The 27,212-nt window shown below is 44.4% G+C and overlaps 1 protein-coding gene across 1 annotated transcript in view; it reads right to left on the minus strand.

Moving 5' to 3' along the window:
- Rcl1 (RNA terminal phosphate cyclase like 1) overlaps positions 1-11,144 on the minus strand; it is a 45,240-nt gene extending 34,096 nt beyond the window's left edge. Inside the window, exon 1 of the mRNA XM_057778146.1 lies at positions 10,925-11,144. Coding sequence (XP_057634129.1) covers positions 10,925-11,060 — 136 coding nt within the window. The 5' untranslated portion in view covers positions 11,061-11,144. The remainder of the gene's footprint in view (positions 1-10,924) is intronic.
- Between the last annotated feature and the right edge of the window lie 16,068 nt (positions 11,145-27,212).

The raw sequence follows: 27,212 nt of genomic DNA on the forward strand, positions 1-27,212 counted from the left end.
TTCCCCAAAGTACTATTACTTTTATAACATAAAAATGAAACCACAATTTTTGTCTCATACATGCAAATTTAGTGTATATTTTTATTTTCTTATATGAAAACCAAAGAAATAAAATAAAGAAAAGCCAGATAAATAAAATAAGATAAAATGAAAGAACTAAACCCAACAGCCCTGGTTCTGGATGCTGGGGATCAAACTCACGCTGTCATGTTCACAAGCATTTTACCAGGAAGCTAGCACCAAGCTCCCCGAGGACTGAGAGCTTTTACAACAAACCAGTCTCCATCACTACACTTCTAATGAAGCTAGCACCCAAAACAAAACAGAAGATATAAAAAGATACAAAGCAAAGAGAAGGAGAAAAGGTACCAATATTGAAGAACAGTGGTGAAGGCCTTGGACACTTTTCAACATTCAAAGAAAAATAAATTGGCAAATTGCATCTTCCAAAGTACAAAAAAGAACATAGAAAGAGGGCTCCATCCAGCAAGACAATAATGAACATTAATTTTCAAAAATAAGTTAAAGTACAAGCTAATCTCATTTAATGAAAGCAGATCAAAACCCCCAAGTAACACCTAAGTAAAGAGATGCACAAACATCATCGTGTATTTTTTAAATTATCTATTGGGATTAAGGATGTATCTTAGTCAGCTTGGCGGAAAATGTCTCTTTTCTAGTAGAAAGAAACGCTGTTGATGAAACACAAGAACGTCTAGGTCACCACAGCACTGATCACACAAATAGCCTAGTGTGAAAAGAACCTGACAAAATTCAGATCTATTCATTCCGTTTTGAAAGGTATGGTGAGTTTACTAATTTTAACAAAAGGGTTATTTCTAAAATAGAAGCCTTAGTTCAAGAACAGAGAAATCTTCCACAGCCATGGGGAAATCAGTGTAAAAACACCTAGGCAGTGCTGAGTTCTGAATGCAATAGATTTTTTCCTCTATATATTATATATCTATATTTAGTTTGCAAATTAAGAGACCAACAATAATGACTCATAAAACAATGATTTCAAGAAAATACTGAAAGTTCCATGAATGTGCTGTCTCTCAAAATGTCTTCCTGTACCCTTCCCTTTCTGACGGTGCAGTGCTTACGTGGTATGGCCGTGGAGTGGCACAGGTCTGGGCTGGAAGGGGTACCTGGACACAAGTATTATGATACCTTTGTCATTGAATGTGGGAGCGGGGTCACAGTTGTTACCCAAGTCAAGTCCACCCACCCATCCTCAATAAGCCACTTAAAAGAGCCAAATTAGCCAGGTGGTGGTGGCGCACACCTTTAATGCCAGCACTCGGAGGCAGAGGCAGGCGGATCTGTGAGTCTGAGGCCAGCCCTTTCTAAAGTGAGTTTCAGCACAGCCAGGGCTGTACAGAGAAACCCTGCCTCAAAAAACAAAACTGAGCAAAAAGAGTCAATTAAAAGGGACAGCAGAAAAGGAGATTTATTCATGTGGCCACATTGGGAAAAGGGGTAAAATGAGATCAAAATTTAGAGGGCCAAGGCTATGCACAGCTAAGCATTCCTCGCCAAGGTGTGTCCCAACTAACACTGACCTACCACTGTATAGGCTCTTATCAACAGAAAGTCTACCAACAACAGCAGAATATACATTTGTTCCAAGTGACCACAAAAGTAATACCAAAATAGACTTAAAATTCAACAAACTTAAGAGTTAAAATCATAGTGATATCCTCATACCATAATAAAGTCAAAATCAGTATTACAAAGAAAGCAAGAAATAATCCAAACACTAGGAAATCAAACATGCTAATGAATAATCCATAGGTCAAAGGAGGTCTCAAAGGAAAAAATTTAAATCACACTAAACTGAAAGAAAACAAAAATACAACATACCAAAATGTGTGGGATACAGCTAAAGTACTACTGTATGGTACATTTTTTTGGGTACTACATGCTTTTATTAGAAAAAGAGACATCTTTCTCAAAATTCCACCTCGAGAAGCTAGGGGAAAAAAAGCAAAACAAACCCAAAACTGGAGAATGAAATAAAAATACAAGCAGAAATTAAATTAAAGCAAGAGAAATTCACTGAAACTAAGACCTAGTCCACTCCCTCCCCCATTTCTACAACCATGGATGTGGGGGGATGTTGAAGACCAGAATCTCAGATATTTAGGGCAAATGTTCTACCACTGAGCTATATCCAGAAATCTCAAGAATACACACAATTATATTTTAAAATGGGCAATGGCATGAAAAGACATTTCAGAGAAAACATTAGATATATGGTGGCATATGCAAATTAATACAATGAAAAATGACTACATAATAAGCACGGGCCCATAATGACTAAAATAAAAGCATTCGATTGCCACTGAGAAACATTGCTGATGAGAATATAAAATGGCGCCCAGACTGAAAGAACCTGGCACCGCCTCAAAAGAATGAAAGAGGCAACTAGCATGCAACCAGAGAAAAGAAGACTGAGCCCTCATAGAATCTAGTCTACATGGGACTAGTGCGATGGCTCAGTGGCTAAGAGCGCTGGCTGCTCTTCCGGGGACTTTGGTTCAATTCCTAGCACCCACATAAATATTCACAACCATTTGTAACTCCAGTTCCAGATCTGATGCCCTCTTCTGCCCTCCGAGGGCACCAGGCATGCATGCAATACACAGACACACATGCATAAAAAAAAATACCCACATGTTAGAACAACAACAAAAAAAAAAACCCTACCATCCTTCAACTGTGTACAATAGTTCAAAATTAGGGGTGAGCGAGATGTTCTTCAAAAGTAATTTTAAAATAAGAACAAGAGAGGAACACTTTCATTTCATTTTTGTACTCAGGAATTTTTGTCTATTTGGTTTTTTGTTTTGCAAGAGAGGGTTTTTCTGTATAACAACTAGTTCTTGTAGACCAGGCTGGCCTTGAACTCAGAGAACCGCCTGCCACAGCTCCTGAAGTGCTGGGATTAAAGGCGTGCCCCTACCATTGCCCATTTTAGGAATTTTTTTAAAAAAGTATTAAACTTGACTAAAAAACTTAATGGTCAGGCTACAATCCACAAGCTGTATGCTGCCAAGGATAATGAATACAACCCAACAAACTCATAAGCATCATGAAGATTCTAAGGTATGAACTTTGCATATAACATTGTTGTATCAAAAAGAAACCCCTGAGAGGTTTGTTGTTGAATGAAGTATGTACCCAGTATACTCTATAATTTCATTCATAAACCTTTTTTATATTTTATTTTTTGGTTTTTCAAGACAGACTTTCTCTGTAACAGCTCTGGCTGTCCTGGAATTTGCTTTGTAGACCAGACTGGCCTTGAACTCACAGAGTCCTACCTCCTGAGTTTACAGACAGTCCTGAACGACGAAACTGGAACAGAGAACAGAATAGAAGGAATGAGAGAAGGGAGACAAATAGATGTGAGCACAAAGGGACAACCAGCAACTTTCCCCTTCCCTCTGACTTGTTAGTTTCCTGGGGGAGGGGCAGCATGATGACAGGTCAGGTAGGTAAGGAGAAGAATATATTCTCAAGAGTACGGTATAGTGAACCAGGAGCCAGGAGGATAAATCTCACGAGGAAGGATGTGGGTGTCATTCAAGGGAGTAAAATATTCTTTGTAAGAAGCCCAAGGAGTCTCAGAGGCTTCAGGGAAAAGCAGGATTTGTCTTCTCAAACGGCTTCATAGCACCCAAGTGTGGAGAAGGGAGAATGGTGGCCATTCTACTGACTGGGAATTGCCTACCTCGTGTAGGTTATGTCAGTGAGGCAGGGCTGCGGAGGCAGAGGTTTGATTACCAGGTACTGCACAGCAGCTAGGCCTCAGACCCTTCCATCTATACCAATGACTACACTGGCAAGGGCCCCCTGGGGCAGAGAAACATCTCAAGGCCGGTCATCTTCTGCGGACAGTCTGTTGAGATCAAAGCTTCTGTGTGACAAGTCAGCTTCACTTTGTACAGGAGGTGCTGTCTGCCCAGGTGCTGCCCATGCAGACGGCAGAAGTTCAGCTAGCTGCCACCATGAACCACAGGTGTGACGGCCACTGACCAAACCAAAGCCATCCAGTTGACTGTCCCACCACTTGTCATGATGTTCTTTGGTTCCAAGTCTCAGTGAACCATGTAATCGGCATGAAGGAATCTAAGTCTTTTAAAAACTGGGGCATTAGTAGATCCTTGATGGGTCTCAGCTGGCAAGACCGATGGGGTTCCTAGACCAGTCAAATGAGCCTCAGATCTTGGTCTATGTGCCTCAGAAACCCCACCTTATGAACAGTACAGGGGTGGGGGCTGGGTCTAGCTCTCACCCATTAAGAATTCTCATAACTCCCCCCCCAACCCACCCTTTTTTAATTGGTGGTAGTAGAAAATCTCACACTCTTGAGGTCCACAAAGTAGCTACTGTGTGAATGACTGGCCTGTCCCACAAGCCCTGGTACCAAATTCAGACCCTGGCTCATATGAAGAGGTGTCATTCTCATACCAGGCCAAGAGCTCTGGGATGGTCTGCATGGACATATGAAAACCAGGCAATATGGGGAAGTTTTATAGCCGTGAAGACATTCTATAGCTCCCCATGTCAGTGCGCATACCCTGGCTGTGATACTATCGGTATGACGGTTTTCCATTAGGAAAGTAGTACAAGAATCTTCTATTTATTACCATTGTTAATGAACCTACAATGATCTCAAAAAGAAAGATTTAGTTAAAAAAACAAGATGGTGCATACTCCTAACCAAATACAGTTCTTATAGCATCTAAGCAAGAACAGAAAACAGGCCGTTCAGATTCTTGGCATGTTTGGTATGTCTTGTTTGGGGCAGTCAAAGATCACCACCTGGGAGCACATATTAACAACCAGCAGAAGCACTAATTAACAGGACAACATGCAACCTCTACATGTCATTACCTGTCATCCACCTCACTCCAATCCTGTTGTCTAGTAACAATTCCAATTATCAAATCATAATGAAAAGAAATATATAGGTTCGCCTTCCTTTTAGAAGATCTCATTTACAAGCAGCTAGGTTTATCCCCTAAATGTGTCAGCTAACCAAAAACTGTTTTCCTTCTCAAAGAACCACACATTTCCTCAGCACATCTTAAAGGGTTCTTTTGATTAAAACTGTTTAACCTTCCCACTTCAGAATGTCTACTCAAGCCATGTATAGCATTCCCACCGGCCCAAGTAGACTCCAAAGCTGAACATATGAGCAGCCTGGTAGCAGCAATCTTATCAGACCTACACTTATCAATTTTACCCAAACCAAGTGCCTCGTTTGGGAGATTCGACAATTACCTTTTATGCGGCTTTCTCTACTTAGCCCCCACATTACAAAGAACTCATTAGAACAACTCGTTAAGCCCTTGTGAGATCCAGAGGTAAAGACCCCTGGACAAGCCGGATGTAATGGTATACATAGTAATTCCAGCGTTCAGAGGCAGAGGCAGGTAGATTTCCCTTAGTTCGAGCCCAGCCTGGTCTACAAAGTGACTTCCAGGACAGCCAGGGCTACACAGAGAAAGTCTGTCTGGGGGAAAAAGAAAGTTAGTTGGAACAGGTACTGTATCGTGCCAATGAAGAACATCCAAGTGTATAACAGGAAAAGAAGCCCCTCAGGCTGGCTGGAGCTGGCTGAACACTTAAACCCATCACCTCACTTAACTATCCTGGCTATCTTACTTTCAATAAAATGACAGAAACAACAACAGAAATATTACTTCCTCTTTGACGCGAAGAATACAATGAGACAGTATAACTGGTTGTGTTCAAAAGTGAAATATAAGTTGCATATGGTTATACTTTGATTGCTTTTGCTTTTTTTTTTTTTGGTATTTTTAGACAAGTTCCGGCTACTTCGCTTAGCTCAGTGATTCTCAACCTTCCTAATGCTGCGACCCTTTACAGCTCCACATGTTGTGGTGACCTCCAACCATAAAATTATTTTCATTGCTACTTCATGACAGTGATTTTGCTACTGTTATGAACCTTAATGTAAACAACTATGTTTTCCGATAGTTTCAGATAACCCCTGCGAAAGGGACGTTTGACCTACCCCCATGAAGTTTCCGCCTACAGTTTGAGAAACGTTGGCCTAGGTGACCTAAAATTCAGCAAGAAACCCAGGCTGGCCTTTGACCCCGCTAACCTCCTGGCTCCATTTCTGAGTGCTGGGGTTCTGAGTGTCACCATACCAGGTGTATCTGAAGAGTTAACTGGAACCATTCCAGAACCACCTTTCTTTGGAGGCCAATTTCTTCTCATTATTTAAACCTCTATGCACAGAAAAAGGGCAATTTTATTTAACATATCAACTTCTCTGTCTGAAGTCCCATGCATCAACTTCTCTGTCTGAAGTCCCAGGGCTTGGGCATGACCCAAGACTCATCTACCTCTGAAACCCAGGGTCTTCCTCTGCAGTCTTCTCTATGATAGGTTACAGAGATAAATACTGCCATGTCTAATTCCTTAGGCAGTTCTAATAATACCTGCTGTTGTTACTCTTAAGAATTTGCAATATAACGCAAAAGCTTTAATTATTAATGTCTCAGAGTTTTTAAACCCCAGTACTGACATTTCAATAAAATTACTACTAATATACAGAATAATTCTTGACTGTGAGGTCCATCCTGTACATTATTGTAGGGCATTAGCAGTTTCTTGGGCTCTCCTATTTGGTAATTCCCCTAGTGATACCCAAAAATGTCTCTAAATGCTGTCAACATCCCAGAGGGCAAAGCTACCAACAATCTGCAAATATGAAGAACTGATCACCTAAAAGGGAACTTCAAAGGAACAACATACTTCTCTTGAAATATTCAGAGTTTCCAATGGTGAGAGAAAGGCTTGGTACACCAGCAGCATAACTTTACCCACTGTTTAGTAGAATCAGCACAATAAACCGATCAGCATCTCTTCCTCCTGCTCATGACAACCAACTATTAGTTAGTCCCCATAAGAATCCCACAAAGCAGGACTCTTTGAGTCCACTTTACCGATAAAAAACCCGAGGCTCAGAAATGGATCTTGTTTAACATTTGTTTTATGTGTGTACAGGGTGGGTATGTATATATGACCGCATGCAAACAGAGGTCAGAGGACAACCTGAGAGAGCACTGTGGCACACTCTTAGACACAGACAGATACAGAATGTTAAAAAATAAAATAAACTGCTTAAGAGAACTGTTTCTTTCACCTATAATGATCCCCACAGCTACCGTTTCCACCATCACAATAGAAGGACATCCAGGCCGGGCGGTGGTGGCGCACGCCTTTAATCCCAGCACTTGGGAGGCAGAGGCAGGCGGATCTCTGTGAGTTCAAGACCAGCCTGGTCTACAAAAGCTAGTTCCAGGACAGGCCCCAAAACCACAGAGAAACCCTGTCTCGAACGCCCCCCCCCAAAAAAAAAATCTATAAAGAAGGACATCCAGAATGTGTGTCTTCCTTACAACATGGGTTCCAACAAGTCCCTCCACCACACTAGACCCTTGCTACTTCATGCTATTCCACTCAAGTCCCTCCTGTAGAGAACAAGCTCCCTGAGCGACCAACTCCTAACTACATCTATACTCTGCTACCGCAAAGCCGTGCACATGAGGCTCAGTAACCTTCTGAATGGTTCCGAGGCATACCTCCTCCAAAATGCACTCCCTTTGAAATGTTTAAGCAAGCACCTTTGGGGGATGTGACTGATTTTTGCATTTCAGCTGGAGACTATATTGGTTATTCTCGAGTTATTTTCCAAATTCCATAATCCAAGTCAAGAAGAGGCAGACAGAGATAGATGAAGCTCCTATGGATTTGACTACCAAAACCATGTGTCTGAGGCTACATACATGTGTTTATGTTTATGTGTATATTATGCACACTTAATCTGTCTACGTGCCAACATTCATGTTACGTCTACAAATAAAAGTAGAGGTATGTATCTGGGTCCCTCTGTAAGCAACCAGACAGACAAATGTTATAGGATGTTTTACTCTTTTGGCTTTTTCCCAAATAAATCACATATGAAGGCTTTTTTTTTTTTTTTTGGATTTTTGAGACAGGGTTTCTCCGTAGCTTTTGGTTCCTGTCCTGGAACTAGCTCTTGTAGACCAGGCTGGCCTCGAACTCACAGAGATCCGCCTGCCTCTACCTCTTATTCTTTTTTTTTTTTTTTTTTTTTTGGTTTTTCGAGACAGGGTTTCTCTGTGGTAGGAATGCCCAGCCTTTGTTTGGCTTGTTTCTTGCCAGCTTTTCTTAGCTTAAAGTATCCTGACTATCTTTTGCATCTAGGCTTTTATCTTTCTCTGTTTACCTTTCTTTACTTCTTTCTCTGTGGCTTGCTGGGTAGCTATGTGGCTGGCCCCTGATGTCCTCTCCTTGTTCTCTCATTTGCTCCTTGCTCTCTCCTCCCAGAGTTCTTCTATTTATACTCTCTGCTTGCCAGTCCCACCTATCCTTGTTCTTGCCTTGCTATTGGCCTTTTATCTCTTTATTAGGACCATCAGTTTTAGGCACAGTAACACAGCTTCACAGAGTTAAACAAATGTAGTGTAAACAAAAGTCACACACCTGAAAATAATATTCCCCAACAGACAAGCATCTAGCTAGAAGGTTCCGAAGCCCTTAAATCAGCACAAGGTCTTAGGTGGCGGTCTCTATTATACTAGTACATTGAGGAGGTGGCTGGTTAGGTTTTTCTGTCAATTCGACACAAACCAGTGTCGCCTGAGAAGACGGGGCTCTCCATTCGGAAAGTGCACCCAACACATCGGCTGGCCTACCAGTAAGCTTGTGGGACATCTACCTGATGATAAATGTGGGTGGCAACCTCACTGTGGGTGATGCCATCCCTGGACAGGTAGTCGTGTGGTGTGTAAGAAAGCAAACTGGGCAAGCCAGTAAGCAGCATTCTTCCTTGGTTTCTGATTCAAGTTCCTGCCCTAGCTTCCCCTCCTGATAGACTACAACTTAAGTTGTAATAAACCCTTTCCTCCCCGTGTTCCTTTCGGACATAGTCTTTTATTACAACAACAGAACCCTAAGACATGAGGTAAAGAGAATAGTCTACAATGGCGCATCCTAAAAATAACCACCTCCCCAGGTACCAGATCCCCTACCCTTTCAGAAAAATGCCAGGGTCAAGTCCTGTTTTTGAAAGAAACGGGCACCTATGTGAGTTCCATTCAAGTTCGTGGAAACATGAATACTGTACTGGGGCGCCAATCTAGAGTCAACTCTGAATTGTATCTTATGAGCATTATATTTGTGAAATAAAGCCTACCTGGGCTAAATTCTGCGCCCAGTGGTCACAGTAGAAACAAGGTCTCCAGGCTAATCTGGGGTTAAAAACACAGCAAAGCAGACCAAGCAATAACTTTTCCCAAGGACCAGATTTAAAACTGGAGACTCGAGGGAAAGAGCACTAACTATTCAGTGCCTCCGCCTCAACTTTGAGGGTTTTTTTTTTTTTTGATTGTTTGCTTTCGGTTTTTGTTTGTTAATCTGTTTTTGTTGTTGTTCTTTTTTTTTTTTTTAAACAGGGTCTATGTAGCCCTGGTTAGCCTGGAACTCACTGTGTAGACCAGGCTAGCCTCTTAACTCACAGAGACCCACTTGCCTCTGCCTTCCAGTTTTTGTTTGGAGACAAAAACTCACCGCCTCCGTATAGCTCAGGCTGGCCTTGAACTTGTGATCCTCCTGCCTCAGCCTCCTGAGTGCTGGGATTATAGGTGTGGGTCTCCAAGCCCAGTGTTTTCTCCAGCAATATAGGGAGGAAGGGAACTTAACCCTGACCTTACCAAGCCTTCTAGTGTCTTCCTTTCTAGCCTTCTGTTTCCATCACAAAACTTCAAGAGTGGCAGAAACAAAACTATCAAAAAAACCATATTCAGACAGATGATGAAATTGGTCTAGCCATCTATTACAAGAGGCTCTGCAAAGTTAAACACATCAGCCTGACCCAGAAAGTCTCCTGAACCAACTCCAGGCCCTCTCTACCTTCAGGCTACAGGAAGGTTTTGATTCAATTGTCTTAATGTGTCTCTTAAGATTAAAGAGACGCTTTTGAACATGTACCTAAATACTAGGGGAACAGCTGAAAACCAAAGCTATTTAATGAGATGTGGGTCCAAATGACAGGTTTAACCCATCTGCCTCTGTGGAGCAAATAAATAAAAGAGCTTGAAACCTATAGCTTACTGTTTGGTGTTCCTTTTCCTGAAGTCAAGACAATTAGATTTATGAATTAAAATTTTCTCAGCTGAGCGAAATGTAGCAGGCCTGTAATCCCAGCACTGGGAGGTGGAGGCAGAAGGAATTGGAGTTGAAGGTCAACCTCAACTACACAAGTTTGAGCCCAGCCTGGGCAGCATGAGACAACGTTTTAAAAACAAAACAAAAACCCATCTCAAAGCTCCTCTACTGCGCACATCAGTCACCAATAGAAACAAGCACATCATTTAAAAATAAAATCTTGTAATCCACTCCCGAAGAGATGTGGGGGGCCGAGAAACAATGGCGACAAGAACTGGTGTCCAAGGGGGGCAGTGGTTTCAGAGACCTGCTTTGGACGAGAACGGGGAACCAGCCAGGGATACTTTCCTCCCGAAACGTCTGTCCGTCCACTCACTCGCTACTACATGTCGGTCCAATAAACTATTTTTTTTTTCTCCTTTGAGAGGTTTATGGCGAAAGCAAGAGTCTCAAGAGAGGGAAGTGCGTGGGTGACGCCTACAATTCGTAGCAACACGCCAGCCAGGAAAACGTGTAGCTGTTTACTACCCGCGCCCGGGAGCCGCAGGGAATTGTTCCACGCGTGGCGCAGCTCCGACCAGACCCGCCTCTCGCTCCGCCCGACCCCCAGCCCTCCCACGCGCCCCGCGACGGCTCGAGACGGCGACCCCGGATCCCCGCCCTCCACGCCCCCCTCCCCAATCACCTCGAAGGCCCGGGTTGTCGTCCCTGGCCCGAATCCTCCGGATCTTGACCGGGCGCCCGCTCAGGGTGGACAGGACCAGCCGCTGGCGCAAGAAGTTGCACCCCGCGTAGCTGAGGGAGTGCGCCTGGGTCGCCATGTGCGCGCAGTCCGCGGAGGGCCGGGAGCTGGGAACGCGACAGGGACCACGGCGGCCCCCGACGCGTCCACGTGGTTTGGAACAGGAAGACAGAGCGACTAGACACCGGGTCAGAGGGGAGCGGGGCGGAGCTAGCGGCCGCCTGCCCGCCTCCTCGACTGGCTGGGGCGGCCCGGGCGCCGGGACACACTGCCATTGGTCCGTGGGGGAGCAGGGCGTTGCCCCTCCTGAGCCACCATTGGCCCGCTCTGTAGTTGGGCGGTGCTCTGGCCCCTCCGCCATTGGCCGGTAGTGAAAGAGGGCGGTGCCTGGGCCCCAGCAACAGCGCGCGGCAGCAGGACGCGTAGCGCTGCGGGAAAGCCCGGCGCCCAGACGGCGGTGGGGTCTGTCTGTCTGTGTGCAGCTTCCCGGGAGGGCCTAAGAGCTAGAGAAAGAAATGGCTCCGCTTGGGCGCCCGCAGCTGCCTGGTACTTAGCATCGCATCTGCGGCAGCCTCTGGGCGAGGATGCTAGCCGCTCCCGCGTTTTCCCAATGCATCCATGAGAGAACAGGGTTGGCGCGCTTACCCTGTTGTTCTCGCAGTCTGTGTCTGAGCAGTAATCCCGGGAGGTGCAGCCTACAATCTTTTTTACGCCCGGGAAAATGCAAAGCTGTCAGAGGCTGCCTGAACTAGGACCCAAGCCTTTAGACCAGAAGTCACTGCCTATTTTGTAATGAGGTGCCTCGCTTTATCCCTTTTTTATCTGCCCATTCGTTTAACAGTATTCGAGTTTGGTGTCAAGACTGATCCTTCACCTCGCACGTCTCAAAATGGACAGTTGCGGCAACTTCAATACAAACATGCGCATGCATGCGTGGGGGGAGGGGTGGTCTTGCTTTTTCCATCTTTCCTGTCATCCAAGCCTGCGCTCCAAAACCTTCCTAAATACTGGGTTATTTTCACTCCTCTATTAAAAACTACCAAATGACGAACAATTTCGGAACCCAGTATCTTAATGTTGGGTTTGCAACCGTTTGTGGGCGGTAACACCAGAACTTGAGTCCCAGAAAGCAGAATGGAGGATGGGAAAGGGAGCTGAAGAAAGAGAGTGACCATCCTAAGCGGGTGAGAGTGACGAGGACACCCCGGAGGAGCCTCTGAATGGTGGCAGTGAGAGCAAAGGCACAGAGTTTAGGGATCAGCCCTAAGTCGGCGGTGGCGGCTAACCGGCTTATGGTAATGCCGTTCTGTGAGACTGCCTTAGGCAGGTGAGCGGTCTTGTGGGTAGCGTTGGTAAAGCTCCAGGACCCTCCGGGGCTCCTCTAAATGCTGTTATGTGTACTAAAGCACCGGGAGTGCGTTCCCACAAGGAATGGAGGTTTTTCTTTCTTTTTTAACGCTATCTCGTTTAATTACTCAATAATCTTAAGAAAACCATTATTATTCAATGAAGAATGTTCACATTCGTTCAGACCTCACTGTTTTCCTTGCAAACCTGCTCAGTTTTGGTCCATCAGCGCCTCATCTCTGCTTCCAGATTTTCTCAAGTCCACCTCGAATTTGCTGTCTTTAAGCAATGACTGACTAGAGTCGACAGGGAAATTATACCCAGGCGCCCTTTACCCTTAGGTGAGGTAACTCTGTGCTGTCCTTTAAGCTCCTGTTTCTGACTGTGGTATTTTCTTGGTTAAGCATCATTTCCTGGCTTCTTTCCCTGTATCTCTTCCCAACTTCCTTCTAATATGTGCTGGAATTAACTCTCAAATAAATTATGTCCTCTCTAAGTCCTGCCTCAGCATCTTCTTCTGGGCAATTGAAACTAAGTCCAGACATAAAGGGAGAAGGGGCTTGTTGTGAGCAACACAGTAAATATCAAAGTCAAAATGGAAACTCCACTTATCTATTCTTCTGAGCCTTCTGTAAGAAAAAAAGGAGGAGGAGGAGGAGGAGGAGGAGGAGGAGGAGGAAGAAGAAGAAGAAGAAGAAGAAGAAGAAGAAGAAGAAGAAGAAGAAGAAGAAGAAGAAGAAGAAGAAGAAGAAGAAGAAGAAGAACTGGCTTCAACACAGCTGAAAAATACAACCAAAGTCACATGGAGAGAAGATTGCTAGCTGCCCCCGTTGCCAGACAGGGTCTCCAGTAAGTCCTCAGATGATTTCATTTGTCACCTACCCTCTGACTGGTCTTTGGAGCCACCCTAACTAATGCCATCTGGGGCACAGATGAGCTGTTCCACTGAGCCCTGCCTAAATTGCAGAGCCACAAACAAAGTATTGCCACTGTTTTAGGCTATGGGCTTGGGAAGGTTTGTTACACAATAATAAATGACTGAAAATGATTTACTGTGGTAGAAATGTGTTGTTTCTATTTAGATAAGCTATAATTAACTACACATCCCTGAGCATTAGGGGGTTAGCAAGCCACAACAAATACTCCTATGACATTGCTGAGTGCACGCCCGCAGCCAGTTTCCACAAGAAGAGTTGTGCATGTGGGATCTGATTTGGTCTTCACACCAAGCTAGCTCGCAAGCTGGACTATGCATAGATAGAAGCTTATGACACAACTCTGCTGAATTTTGCCTCTATTTACATTGTCATGTACAGTTTATTAATCTGTTCACAGATCCTTCTGCCTAAGTAAATGACAAATGGCACAAATCTCTCACTCTGTGGCCACTTCTATGCCAATAAGGACAGAACCTACTGGACTCCGTCATAGGGCGTTGGGTTTAGGAGCCAGGGTAGAAGTAAATTCTTCCTACTACACAGAAAAAGTTGCTCAAAACCATATTTCCACACCCACCCTGGTATTTCATCATCTCCTTTCCTCAAGTCGTCATGGATCCCAGGGCTTTTTCTCTGTCTCAGTCTGGAACTAATGCTTATTCTATTCCAGTTTTAGGGTGAGTTTCTGTGTCCAGTCCTCCTCAAGCCCTTACAATGACTATTAAAACTGTTTGGGCATATACTCTATAGCCCTTTATTATCACTTGGTCATGCCAGTCTCTCTAACACACTTTGCAGCCAGGGGAAGTCAGGTTCCTAGATTTTCTTATGATGAGACAGTTTACCATGACAAGAAGAAGGTCAATATTTTCATTGATTTCTCAAAGCTTAGCATCTAGTAGTAGTTTAATGACAGTATAACTTGACTAGAATTATAATCTAATCAGTTGATTTAAAGAAAGGTAAATCAGTAAAATAGAAAACATCAAAATCATTGATTCTTAAACTTTGGCTTGGTCAATTTGCCTTGAAGAGAGAGCTGGTAAGAGGGCTCACCAGGGAAGTCTGGTGACCTGAGTGTACTTAATCCCTGGAACCTGTCTAAAGGTGGAAAGAGAGAAACAACTCAAAATTGTCCTCCGACTTCCTCATGCATGCTGTGTGACATTTGTGCCTTTGACACATATGCACACACACGCGCGCATGCACAGACACAGACACACAAGAAAATATATGCTTAAAATTTGTTTGAGGAGTTCTGTGTAAAAACAAAACAGGTTGTCTCATAACCAATGGCTCTTCAGTATGTCTAGGTAGGGCCTGAGAATTTGTATTTCTGACTATTTCCCAGGAGATATTGATGTTTCTGGCCTCTGGACTTTGCTTTGAGAAGTGTAAAAGAAATAAGGATTTATTAGGTGTCTTAAAATTCTAAACATTCCAACTTACACATGAATGGAGTTGGAGGGGGAAGTCAGGGAAAATGGAATAGCAAATGTTTAAAGAAATCTGGGCAATGGCTTCCAATTTTGATTAAATACACGAATCTAAGAAGCTCAGCCAATTTCAAGTAGAATATACTCAGAGATGTGTGTCAAGATGTAATATCACCAAATTATGGAAAGAGAAAGAACCTTGAGGGTGGCAAAAGAGAAGTTACTCACTGCTCACAGGTGGTCTTCAGTGGAATGAATGGCTGATTTCTTACCGGAACCATCAAGGCCAAACACAAAGGGGAAAGCTTTCAAAGTACTTAGAGGAAAAAAAAGTCAATTAAATTTATGTTCAGGACTGGAGAGATGGTGCAACATTGCTGAAAGGACTATGAAGTAGTGTGGCCACTGTAGGAATTAGTCTGGTATTTCTTTAAGAAGCTAAACACAGCCAGATGATGCAGTGCATGCCTTTAATCTCAGACTATGGGGGCAGAGGCAGGTGGATCTCTGTAAATTCAGGGCTAGCTTGATCTATATAGCAGGCTCCAGGACATCCACAACTACATAACAGACACTTCAAAAAAAATAAATAAATAAAACCAAAAAAAAAAAAAAAAAAAAAAAGACCCCAAGCCACATACAGCAGGATACAGTGTCATATGCTCAGCACTTAGAAGACTGAGGCAGGAAGATCATGAGTTGAAAGCTATCCTGAGCTACAGTGTGAGACACTGTCTCAAAAAACCAAGAGCTGGGTCTTGGCTCATTGGAAGAGCAACTGTATGGGACATGCCAGGCCCTGGATTCAGTCTCCAACACCACACACATGCACATTTGGTATCTTTCTGTTTGTTTGGGACTTTTTGTTTGTTTGTTTCCTCTTTTTTAAAGTTTATTCTTCTCTCATGCAATACATTCAACTGAATTTCCACTCCCTCTGCTCCTCCTGCTCCTCCCGCTCCTCCACTCCTCACATTCCTCCCCACCTCTCCTCTCCTCCAGGTCCATGCCTCATCCTTTTCCCTTTAGAAAAAGAGCAAGCCACCCAGGGATTTCTGCCAAACACCGCATAACAAGATACAATAAGACTAGACACAAACCCTCATATCAGAGCTGGACGAGGCAACCCACTAGGAGGAAAGGGGTCCTGAGAGCAGGCAAAAGAGTCAGGGACACCCGCACTCCCAATATAAGGAGTACCACAAAAACAACAAGCTACACAAACTTAACATATATGCAGAGGGTCTAGCACAGAGCCATGCAGGCTCCATGATCACCAGTTCAGTCTCTGTGAGTCCCTCTGAGTCCTACTTAGTTGATGTCTGTAGATCATGTTCTCCTGGTGTCCTTTGGCTCCTACAAATCTTCCTCCCTTCTTCCACTGGGGTTCCCAGAGCTTGAGGGGGAGGAACCTGAAGAAGCTCTCCAATGGGCTCCCTCTCACAGCATAGACCTCGAATTAAACCAGTCATTGGTTGGCCACTCCCAAGTTCTGCACCTACATTGCCTTAGCTCGTCTTTTAGGCAAGAGAGATTGTGGGTTGAAGGTTTTGTGTTTGGGTTGATGTCCCCATCCCACTACTGGAAGTCGCCTGGTTACAGTAGGCTCCAGTACCCTCCTTTACTAGAAATCCTCACTAGGGTCACCCTTGTAGAATCCTGGGAGTTTATACTGCTAGGTTCCCACACCACCCCCCAAATGCCAGTTCCAGTTGTCTCTCCCTATACTCTCTCTCTCCATCCCCCTCCCCCGTTCCATACACCTGATATGCAAGGGCCTAGGTTCAACCTCCATTACCACACTCTCATTTGTAAAAACCAAAACTTAGAAGCAACTCAAATGTCCATTGGCTAGTGAACAGACAGAATGGTGTTTCCACATAATGATAAAGGAGTATCTACAGTAGAGATGAATCTAGAAAACATTAGGCTAAACGAAAGAAGCGAGACACAAAAGGTCACAAGATTTATGATTCCATGTATATGAAAGGTACAAAACAGAAAGAAAAATATGGAAAGAAAGTAAAGTAGTGGTAGTGGTTCACAGGGGATGAAAGGTGAGAAAGATGGGAGGTGTGAGGTTCCAATCTGGGGTGGCAGAATGTTCTGGAATTAAAAAAATCATAAATGTGATACAACATTGGGAATATACATTTTAAAGCCATGGACCACATGTGTACTTTGAAATTTTAAAAACGGGGAGTTGTATATGATGTGGCTTTAATCTCAATAAAGTGTGTGACTTGTGAGTTAGTCATAAAGAAAATAGCGACAACCATAGTCTAATAGTAGAAACCTGACAACTGGCACAACAACCTTGCCGATTAAGTCAGGAAGCCCTAAAGCACATTGGCATTGCCGAGGGCAGTCATTCTCCAGAAGCTGCTGCATTTGGTATTGACACAGACATCCTGGACTCAGCTAGTATTTATGTGGTGTTGAGTCACATTCATTAGGCATGTTTATTGTTGTCTTATGATAGAAATGAAAAGAAGAACAGTTCTTGCTGTAAGTGGCCTGAGGTGATCTGAGAAGACTGTTCTTGCTACTCTCTTGACCCAGAAACCTACAAAATCACGCAGATAAAGACATTCACATCTTTGTCTTCACTTTAAGAAACCCGTGAACAGTTCGAGCCATCAAGCACATGCATATCCAAAAACTCACCAAGCGTTTTTTTTTTTTCTTTTTTTGTCTTTTTTTTTTTTTTTTTTTTCCAAGACAAGGTTTTTCTCTGTAGACCAGGCTGGCTTCAAACTCAAAGATTCACCTGCTTCTGCTTCTGAGTGCTGGGATTAAAGGTGTGTGCCACCACTGTCCAACTAAAAGGATTTGTTTTGCCAGGCGGTGGTGGTGCACGCCTTTAATCCTAGCACTTGGGAGGCAGAGGCAGGCAGATTTCTGGGAGTTCGAGGCCAGCCTGGTCTACAAGAGCTAGTTCTGGGACAGGCTCCAAAGCCACAGAGAAACCCTGTCTCAAAAAACCAAAAAAAAAAAAAAAAGGATTTGTTTTTATCTTACATGTATGAGTGCTTGCCTGTATATGTGTGTGCACCATATGAGCTCTTGGCACCTTTGGAGGTCAGAAACAGGCAAGGGGCTGTCACGTGGATGCTGGAACAGAACTCTAGTGCTCTTAACAACTGAGCCGTCTTTCCAACCCTGAAAAAATGTCTCTTTAAAGAAGCAATATGTGCTGGCAATAGGATGGTGGAGTCGGTAGGTATGTCCATGCTAAACTTTGGGACTGGATGCAGGGTTGGTGGCCCAAAATAGAGTGCTGAATTTCTGTTGCACATGCTTTAAAATTCAGAGATGTAGATTCTCCAGTCATTGAAGGTAGTCAGGTGAACAAATCATCCAAAATGTGTCATTGAACTTCCAGAGCTTATGACTGGATTAACCCACACATGAGCCACAGTGAGGTGATCCTCGCTGAAAAGAACACATTGTTCCAAAGCTAGAAGAGGAGGCTGTGAAAAAGGTATCCGTGAAGACACAAAAATGGGAATAAATTCATCATAAAATAATTGCAAATGAAAGTAAAAAGGATAGGAAAGAAGGAAGGAAGGAAGGAAGGAAGGAAGGAAGGAAGGAAGGAAGGAAGGAAGGAAGGAAGGAAGGAAGGAAAGAAGAGAAAGGCACAGATGCCACATGCCCTTTGGATCAGAAGGTGCTAACACACTCCCAATGACAGAGAGAGCAACCACTACTGAAGCTGTCTATGGACAAGGCTGGAGAGGTGGCTCAGTGATTTAAGGTGCTTGCTGCTCCTGCAGAGGACCTGGGTTCAGTTCCTAGCACCCAAATTAGATGGCACACAGCTACCTGTAACTCCAGCTCTAGGATGCTCCATGGGCATCCACATACATGTGGCATACACTCACACATACACATAAATTTGAAAGAAAAGAAATTGTCTATAGCTCTGCTTTTGTACACAGCCTTTTTTGCTTTTTTTCTGAAGCATCTTTTTATCAGATTGCCAATCAGAAGTGCAACACAATTTAAATATTTGTGAGTTGGCTTGATAAGAGATGCAAAATATTTAGATTATGACTGTTATGTATTCATATAGTCATTCATCAGATCTTATCCTAATACATAACATTATTTATTAATTAAACATAGCCCAGATCAGCTGGATGTGGTGGCTCACACCTGTAATTTTGGAATTTGGGAGGCTGCAATAAGAAGATTGCTGTGAATTCAAGGTCAAGCCAGTCTATGGGGAAAGGTTTAAGTCAGCCTTGGCTAGAGCACTCAAGAGGTACAGGCAGGTAGGTCTCTGTGTTTGAGGCCAGCCTGGTCAACATAGAGAGTTCCATCCAGAGTTACATAGTAAGATCCTGTCTCAAAAACAACACAAAACAAAAAGAAAAGGAAAACACACCACTAGGTAGGCAGAGGCAGGTGGATTTCTGAGTTTGGGGCTAGCCTGATCTATAGAGAGAGTTCCAGGACAGCCAGGGCTACCCAAAGCAACCCTTGTCTCAAAAACACCAGAGAGAGAGAGCCAGACAGAGACAGAGACAGAGAAACAGAGGAAAGGAGAAAGAGAGGGAGGGAGAAAAAAAGGAAGGGAGGAAGGGAGAGGAAAGAAAGGAAGGAGGGAAGAAAGGAGGAAGGAAGGAAAGAAGGAAGGAAGGGAAGGAGGGAGGGAAAAGAAAGTGCGGTGGTTTGAATAAAACTGTTCCCCAGAAGGAGTCACATTATTAGGAGGTGTGATTTTGTTGGAGGAAGTGTGTCACTGGGAGCAGGCCTTGAGGTCTCAGATGTTCAAGCCAGGTCAGTGGCTCACTGTCTGTTCCTGATACCTGTCCATTCAAATATAGAACTCTCAGCTACCTCTCCAACACCATGTCTGCCTCTGAGCCACCATACTTCCTGCCATGACAATAATGGACTAAACCTCATGATGATAATGGATTAAATCACCCCTAATTAAAGTTTCCTTCCTAAGAGTTGTTGTGGTCATGATGTCTCATCAGAGCAATAGAAACCCTAAGACAGAAAGGAAAACAAAAGGTTAGGGAAAAAAATAACTAAAGCTCTACAAAGCAAGGCATTGAATTTAGAGGAAATTCTAAGAAAACACATGACATAAAATGTTGAGTAGGATTGACCATTATTACACAGGCAAAGCTCCCACTTATTCATGATTCTGGTGTTAATATGCTCTTAATGGATTTTGTAAAATTTGATCTGCTGGGTGCTATAGATAAAACCTGAGCACAGTTAGAGACTCATCTCTTTAACATGTGGCTTCCCTAATTCCCCCAAAGTCAAATTGAACCTTCTTCCAATGCAGCGTCCCAAAGAACTGCCCCGGGGTCAGAGATAATGAACATCAGGCATGAGACCATCCAGAGACAGGTACTTTATTTACAAAGTTGTTTCCTGCCCTATTTCTATTTTACCTCAAGGTTTTCTGTGTCCAGGACACATGACACAAGAGCTCCCATTGGTCATTTGTACAAAAGGAAACGTGTTAACAGAGTCCCGTGTTCTTAGCAAATATCACAAACGGCAGCTCTCAGCTAGGGTCTTGTTTTGGGTGTTTCAACAATTGTAGTTGAGGTTACTCTCTTAAGTGATTACCTATTGCTTTACTTAGTGTTTTTATTGCTGTGAAGAGACACCGTGACCATGGCAACTCTCATAAGGAAAACATTTGATTGGGATGGCTAACAGTTTTGGAGGTTTAGTCCATTATCATCCTGGTGGGACACGGTGCTGTGCTGGCAGCCATGGTGCTGGAGAAGAAGCTAGGAGTTCTACACTGGATCCACAGGTAGCAGGAAGTGAACTGTGGCATTGGAGTAGCTGAGCACAGGAGAACGCAAAACCCACCCCCACGGTGACAGTTTCTCCAGTAAGGCCAATCCTAATCTAACAAGGCCACACCTCCTAATGGTGTTCCTCCCTACGGGAGCCATTTTCTTTCAAATCACTACAACTATCATATTTACTTTCACAAACATGAAACTGTGTTTTTCTTTTTTTTTTTTTTTTTTTTTTTTTTGGTTTTTTTCGAGACAGGGTTTCTCTGTGGTTTTAGAGCCTGTCCTGGAACTAGCTCTTATAGACCAGGCTGGTCTCGAACTCACAGAGATCCGCCTGCCTCTGCCTCCCGAGTGCTGGGATTAAAGGCGTGTGCCACCACCGCCCAGCGAAACTGTGTTTTTCTAACAGGACCCCAGACCTCCGTAGTCCCTTAGACCCTAGCACAACTGTCTCCATGACGGAGGTGCCAGTCAGGCTGTAAAACTCAGCATGTAGACAGCACCACCTGCCAAAACTAAAACAAAGATTTTATTCATCAAAGCCCATAGAGTTCTGGAAAAGTGTCAAAATGTACTAACCTTGCCTTTTAGCTTCCCTAGTTCCAATTCTGACAAACCATTCTTGTTGACTGAAATATGTCAATTCAGAACGTGGTTTTTGGGCTTAAACATTGATCCTGAGAAAGGCTCTGGGCTACACTGGGATCCCAAGCACCCAGTTTAGTTGCCAGCTCGCTAGAAAAGACTTACTTTTGGCTTAAACCCATGTCCGAGATGAATACACCATGCCATACCTAGAGACCCCAGTGAGATCCAGAGACCAAACCTCGAGACACTGGGGATCTCAGAGCCCCTTAAATCAAGGAAGAGTGTGGTTGGTGGTCAGGGAACTCTTAGGAACTGTGCAACCAGAGATGTACCAGGTTCCCAGGGTTCCCTCTGAATCAATCACCGTCCAATGATTTGAAGGGTCTGATACCTTCACCCCAAAAGGAAGGAAATTAGGAAGTTGCCTCATTTGTCACCTCTGGATGTAAGTCTGACTAAGGTATCTTCTGTTTGGACACATAGGAGAGGTCAGATGTGGCTGCTGATTCAGTGTCTGGGATCCACGTGAGACATTGTGGGTTCCTTCTGTCTGTTCAGGTATATGAACGTGTGGTGGTCACCACTGGCCGCCTTTACTGTGTTTCTGTGTGTGTCTCTGTGTGTCTTTCTTTGTATCTCCATCTCTCTGGTGTGAGACCCTCCCCACACCCAGCCTAAAACCTGTGCCCTCTTCTGTTGGGGACCCAAATCCTTTTGACTCTTCCAGGCCACCCATTGAAACCCCAAATCCTCCACCTGAACATCTCCAGAGCAGGAGCACTTGTTGGTTTGGCTGCTTGCCTCCTGCCCATGGTCAATCAAGGTTGGTCCCATATGGAGGTGGGGAGAGATCTGGCCTCTCATCCAGGGCCCCTGCCGTCTAAAGGGAATGCACACAGGGAGGGGGAATGGTTCCCCCAGGTGAGCACTCACTGCTCTGCTCCATGCCTACTCTAAGATACAGCAGGGAAGGGAAAATGTTCCTCTGGGCTGAGCCCAAAGAAAAAGAGAGAACTCTACTCTTTTCTCTTGCATGATGTAAGTCTCCTTTTAAACAGGTAGTCCATAAAACTTGCCACTCTCTGAAAAAAGTAAAAAAACAAAACAAAATAAGCAAACAAACACCCCTGGGCTGGGCAAGGCAGGGTGGGGGCGGAATCGTAGCCAGACAACATAGCCTGGACAGAACAGATTTTCCCTTTTGTCTAACAATGACCAAAGAGAACATAAACAATTTTCACTAGGCTCTTTTTAAATCTTTTTTTAATATCTATTTATTTATTATGTATACAACATTCTGTCTGTGTGTACACCTGCAGGCTAGAAGAGGACACCAGACCTCATTACAGATGGTTGTGAGCCACCATGTAGTTGCTGGGAATCGAACTTGGGTCCTTTGGAAGAGCAAGCAATGCTCTATAACCGTTGAGCCATTTCTCCAGTCCCAACTAAGCTCTTTTTAAAGACAACTTCTAAAATATTTCCTTTGCCACCCAGCCAGCCCCAGATTTTAGAAAAAAGTTATAAAAATTAAAGTCACCGTCAGATTCTCTGGTGATGAGATGCAGTTAGACTTACAGATACCTGGCAAATTTTTGGTGTCATAGCCTCTGTCAGAAGGAACCAACCCACCCAGGACTGGCCCAACACCAAACTCCTATAATTGTTCAGCTACCCCCATCCATATTAAACAATACCCAATGTCCCTGGAAACAAAAGGGGAAATTGCAGTCTGCATTGCCTGACTTGAAGACACAGGCATCCTTGTGCCCAGCCAGTCACCCTGAAATACTCCTCTCTTGACCTCTGATTCTCACGAGTCTGATTCTTCCAGAGAAGCAGACGTGCCCTGTCCTGGACATGAAAGACACATTCTTCAGCCTCTCATGGGCAGAGGTGAGTCAATCCATCTTTTCTTTTAAATGGACAGACTCAGTGGGAGGTTACAGCAAGCAACATACCTGGACCAGGTTGCCCCAGGACTTAAAGATGCTAAGTGCAGACTTTCTGCCCTTCCTTCAGAGGTTTCCTGGAAAATAGATTATAAAAGGGCCACTGGGGAAATGCTTCAAGAGTTACAGACTGCCGGGCGGTGGTGGCGCACGCCTTTAATCCCAGCACTCGGGAGGCAGAGGCAGGCGGATCTCTGTGAGTTTGAGACCAGCCTGGTCTATAAGAGCTAGTTCCAGGACAGGCTCCAAAACCACAGAGAAACCCTGTCTCGAAAAAACCCAAAAAAAAAAAAAAAAAAGAGTTACAGACCTTGGGCTCTAAAATGTCAGCTAAGAAAGTATAGTTTTGTACATCAGAGGTTACCTACCTTGCCAGCCTGCTGAGGGGAGGCACAAGGAGCCTGTCTCAGAAAAGGATTGCTGCCATCCTTCGTATTCCAACTCCAAAGGCTAACAGACAGGTTAAGAGAGTTCCTAGGTGCAGTTGGATATTGCTGCCTCTGGAGGCCAGAATTTGTGGAAACAGAAATGTCTCTATATGCAATCACAAAAGGGGACTCTAGACCCCTGCTCTAGACCGGGACTGAGAGACGGCATTTGAGGCTTTAAAAGCAGCTCTGACTTCTGCTCCACCCCTGGAATTTCCAAAAGTCTCCAAACCTTTTCAACCATTTGCCAAGGAAACAAAAGACAAAAGGGGCTTTAAACAAACTTTGGGGCCATGAAAACAACCCGTGACATACCTGTCCAGACTACCGGACCCTGTAACCATAGGGTGACCACTGTCTAAGAGCTGTGCTGACTGCTGCTAGTTTAATAACAGAAAAGAAACAAGCTGACTCTGGATCAAGATCTCACACTCAAACACCCTCCAAAGAGCACCCATACACTGGCTGTCCAATGACTGCGCAACCCAGCACCAGGCCCTACTCGAGTCCAGCTTGAGAAACCCTCTGCCATCCCTTCAGCTGCCCTCTTGCACGATGACTCAGGTGCTCCAGCATGGCTGTCAGGAAATGAAAACTGAAACCAGCTACGTGGGAGCTGCAATAATTGCTTTAACCGAAACCATCTGGGCCTGAACCAGGTACCTCAGCCCAGAAGTCAGCCTGATCTGACCCAGGCTTTCAGATAGGGAAGAGGCAAGTCCACCGCCATATACACGGAGAGTTGCTATTCTTTTACTACGGGGCGTGTCCACAGCGTGATCTATAGAGAAAGAGAACTTCTCATCACTGGGCAAAAAGATATTTAAAAAACCTTGGCCCTCCTAGAAGCTATTGGGCTTTCCCCACAAATGGCTGTCTTCTCCTAGGCTTCTGACCTGGCTGCCGGACAAATGGCCCTAAGATCAATGCCGTCTATTGACATTCTGATATTCTGATAGCAACCCTGACCCAGTACTACCTGAGCCTCCATGATAAAAAAAAAAAATGGACAACTCAAATCCACAGGCTGATGGAGGACACCAAAGAGAAAGACCTTTCTCCCAGAAACACCTGGCAGGACTCTGGGAACTGACCTTCACCTGACCTTCACCAGGCCACTCATCTGGGGTCCACAAAACTTTCTCAATTGCTCAGACCAAAGTATGCTACCCCTAGACTGGACAACCTAGCATGGAATGCCTCAGCCAGATGCCAGGTTTGTGCTCAAGTGAATCCAGAGAGTGCTTACTCAGGAAGCGGTCAAAATGAGAGACCAACACCCCAGCAAACTGCCAAAACTGGCTTCCCAGAGATCTGGCCTGCTGTGGTGAAAGTGCTTTGGTAGTTTTTATAGATTCCTTTTCTGGGTGGAAAGAAGCATTCCCACTGAAACTGCTCAAATAACAGCTAAAAAGCTCCTCCAGGAACTGGTCCCATGATTTGGTCTTCCTGTAGCATGGGGTCCAACAATGGCCTGGCTTTCATGACCAAAAACCTCTCAATTAATAGCTAAAGCTTTAGACATAGATTAAGAACTCTATTGTGCAGAACTCAAAGCTCTGGTCAAGCAAAATAAAAACAAAAAATCTCTAACAAAACTCTCATCAGCGTCCAACAAAGGATCGATCGACCTCCTTTTGGAGGACCTCCTTTTGGAAGACCTCCCTCACTGCTTCCCAGGCTCAGAAGCCAGCAGTTGGCAGAACTCTCTAACCAACCGTTACTTTCTCAAGTCACTACAGCCCCTCCAGTCCTCCAGAAAGGCTAATTCATGGAACGATCTGAGAGACCCAGCTGACACCAGAGTCCACCACAAGTTTTCCCTTGCTCCGGTCCAGTGACACTGTCTGGGTCAGGCAGGTAGCCACAGGGGCACTGAAACCAACCTGGGAAACACTCCACATGGTGATTCTCTCCACTCCCAAGGCTGTAAAGGTGGCTGGCACTACACAATGGATCCACCACACCCAGGTCAAGAAAGTGGAAGCCACAGATGCGGCTGGCAGCTGGATGATCTCCTGACTATGGACCCATTGAAATTAAGGTTTCGTTGGGCCTCAGGCCCTTTCACTCTCTGCCCTTCCCCAACCTCCTGAGACTTGTGTTTGGTATGAATACAGTGCTATGGTGCAGCCCCCACCACCCTCAGACCTGGACTGGAAAAAGAACACAGATACAGGGAAGGTATTAGCTAATGTGACCACAGACCAGCAGCCCCTATTCCATCTGCCCTTTACTTTTTGATACCAACTTTAAGCATTTGTTACATAGAAAAAAAGAAAAGATATGGAAATCTATCCTTTGAGTTAAAAATACAGAGTTTACAATTCTATGCATGCCTTGTGGCTAGGCCCCCTAGTTGTCAGACACAGGGGAGTTTCCCTTACAGAAATTGGGGTTGTAAAATTGAGGCTTCCAGAAAAATTCCTTGAAAAAGATTCTGGCCTTGGGAAACAAGAAAACCCGGGGGAATCAGACTCTACACCACAGGAAGGGACCCTGGGGATAAAGTTAATCATTCTCAACCAAAAGTCAGCCAGGATGCTGGTTGTGCTTAGCCACCTGGCCCCCATCCTACAATAGGAATATGAACCAACCAGCCTGTTAGTTGACGGACTGACAAAACTCACTGTAACTGGGGACAGCCCAAATTAACGTTAGAGATTTTCTAAGGGGCTAAAACTTGTCTAATATCCAAAACCTTTAACTTCTTACTTAATGTCTGCCAGTCTGCCTTATGGGTTAATTTATCTGGATAGCAGCAATATTACTGAGCCCCTAAGATTACTTGGTGGGCATGTACTAATGGTTCTGACGCTTTGCAAACTAAGTAGACAGGTTGATCAGGACATAGAGGTATTAAAAATTTCCATTTCCAAATTAGGACAACAGATTTCCTTGCGAAAATGACCCTTCAAAATTAGAGAGGCTTAGACTTGCTTCTCATGAGATAAAGGAAAATTGGCTTTGAGAGAAACCTGTTGTTTCTATGCTAATTAATCAGGAGTAATTAGAAAAAAAAATCCTGCCATGCTTAAGAAAATTAATTGATACCCATCTCTGGTCTCTTGGTCCCCCTGGCTAACTGCTCTACTGTCAATGCTGACTAGGCCTTTCTCATTCTGATTGGATTAACAGTGGGACCCTATGCCTTAAACTTAAGTAGGATGAGCCCATGATTTGACTCACTCACTAAGAACAGTGGGGAATGTAACACAGCCCCAGACGTTAGCACAACCGACTCCATGATGGAAGTGCCATTCAGGCTATAAAACTCAGCACGTAGGCGGCACCACCTGTCAAACCAGAGCAAAGGCCTAATCCATCAAAGTCCATAGTTCTGGTAAAGTCTCAAAACGGTCTAGCTTTTTTTTTTTTCTTCTTCTTCTTCTGTAGTTCTGCTTCTGGCTAACCGTTCTTGTTAACTGAAGTGTGTCAACCTAGAACACGGTTTTTTGTGTTTCACTCTGAGAAAGGCTCGAGGTTACGCTGGGTTCCCAAACACCCAGTGTAGTTGCCAGCTTGCTAATGAAGACTTTGTATTGGCTTACACCCATGTCGAGTGGTCTTCTCCGATGGATACCCCACAACACTTTTGTTTTGTTTCATTAGGAGAGGAAAGTGGGAAAGGGAGACTCCTGGAGGAGAGGTACAGAGGACGGAGCACTGGCTCTCAGACTGGGTTGTGGTCACTTTCCCACATGGTTATTTTCTAAACAAGGCTATATAGTAAAAGATTTTGCTAAATCTTGAAGC

Source organism: Chionomys nivalis, chromosome 8 (assembly GCF_950005125.1).
Source record: "Chionomys nivalis chromosome 8, mChiNiv1.1, whole genome shotgun sequence".
Taxonomy (NCBI): Eukaryota; Metazoa; Chordata; class Mammalia; order Rodentia; family Cricetidae; genus Chionomys; species Chionomys nivalis.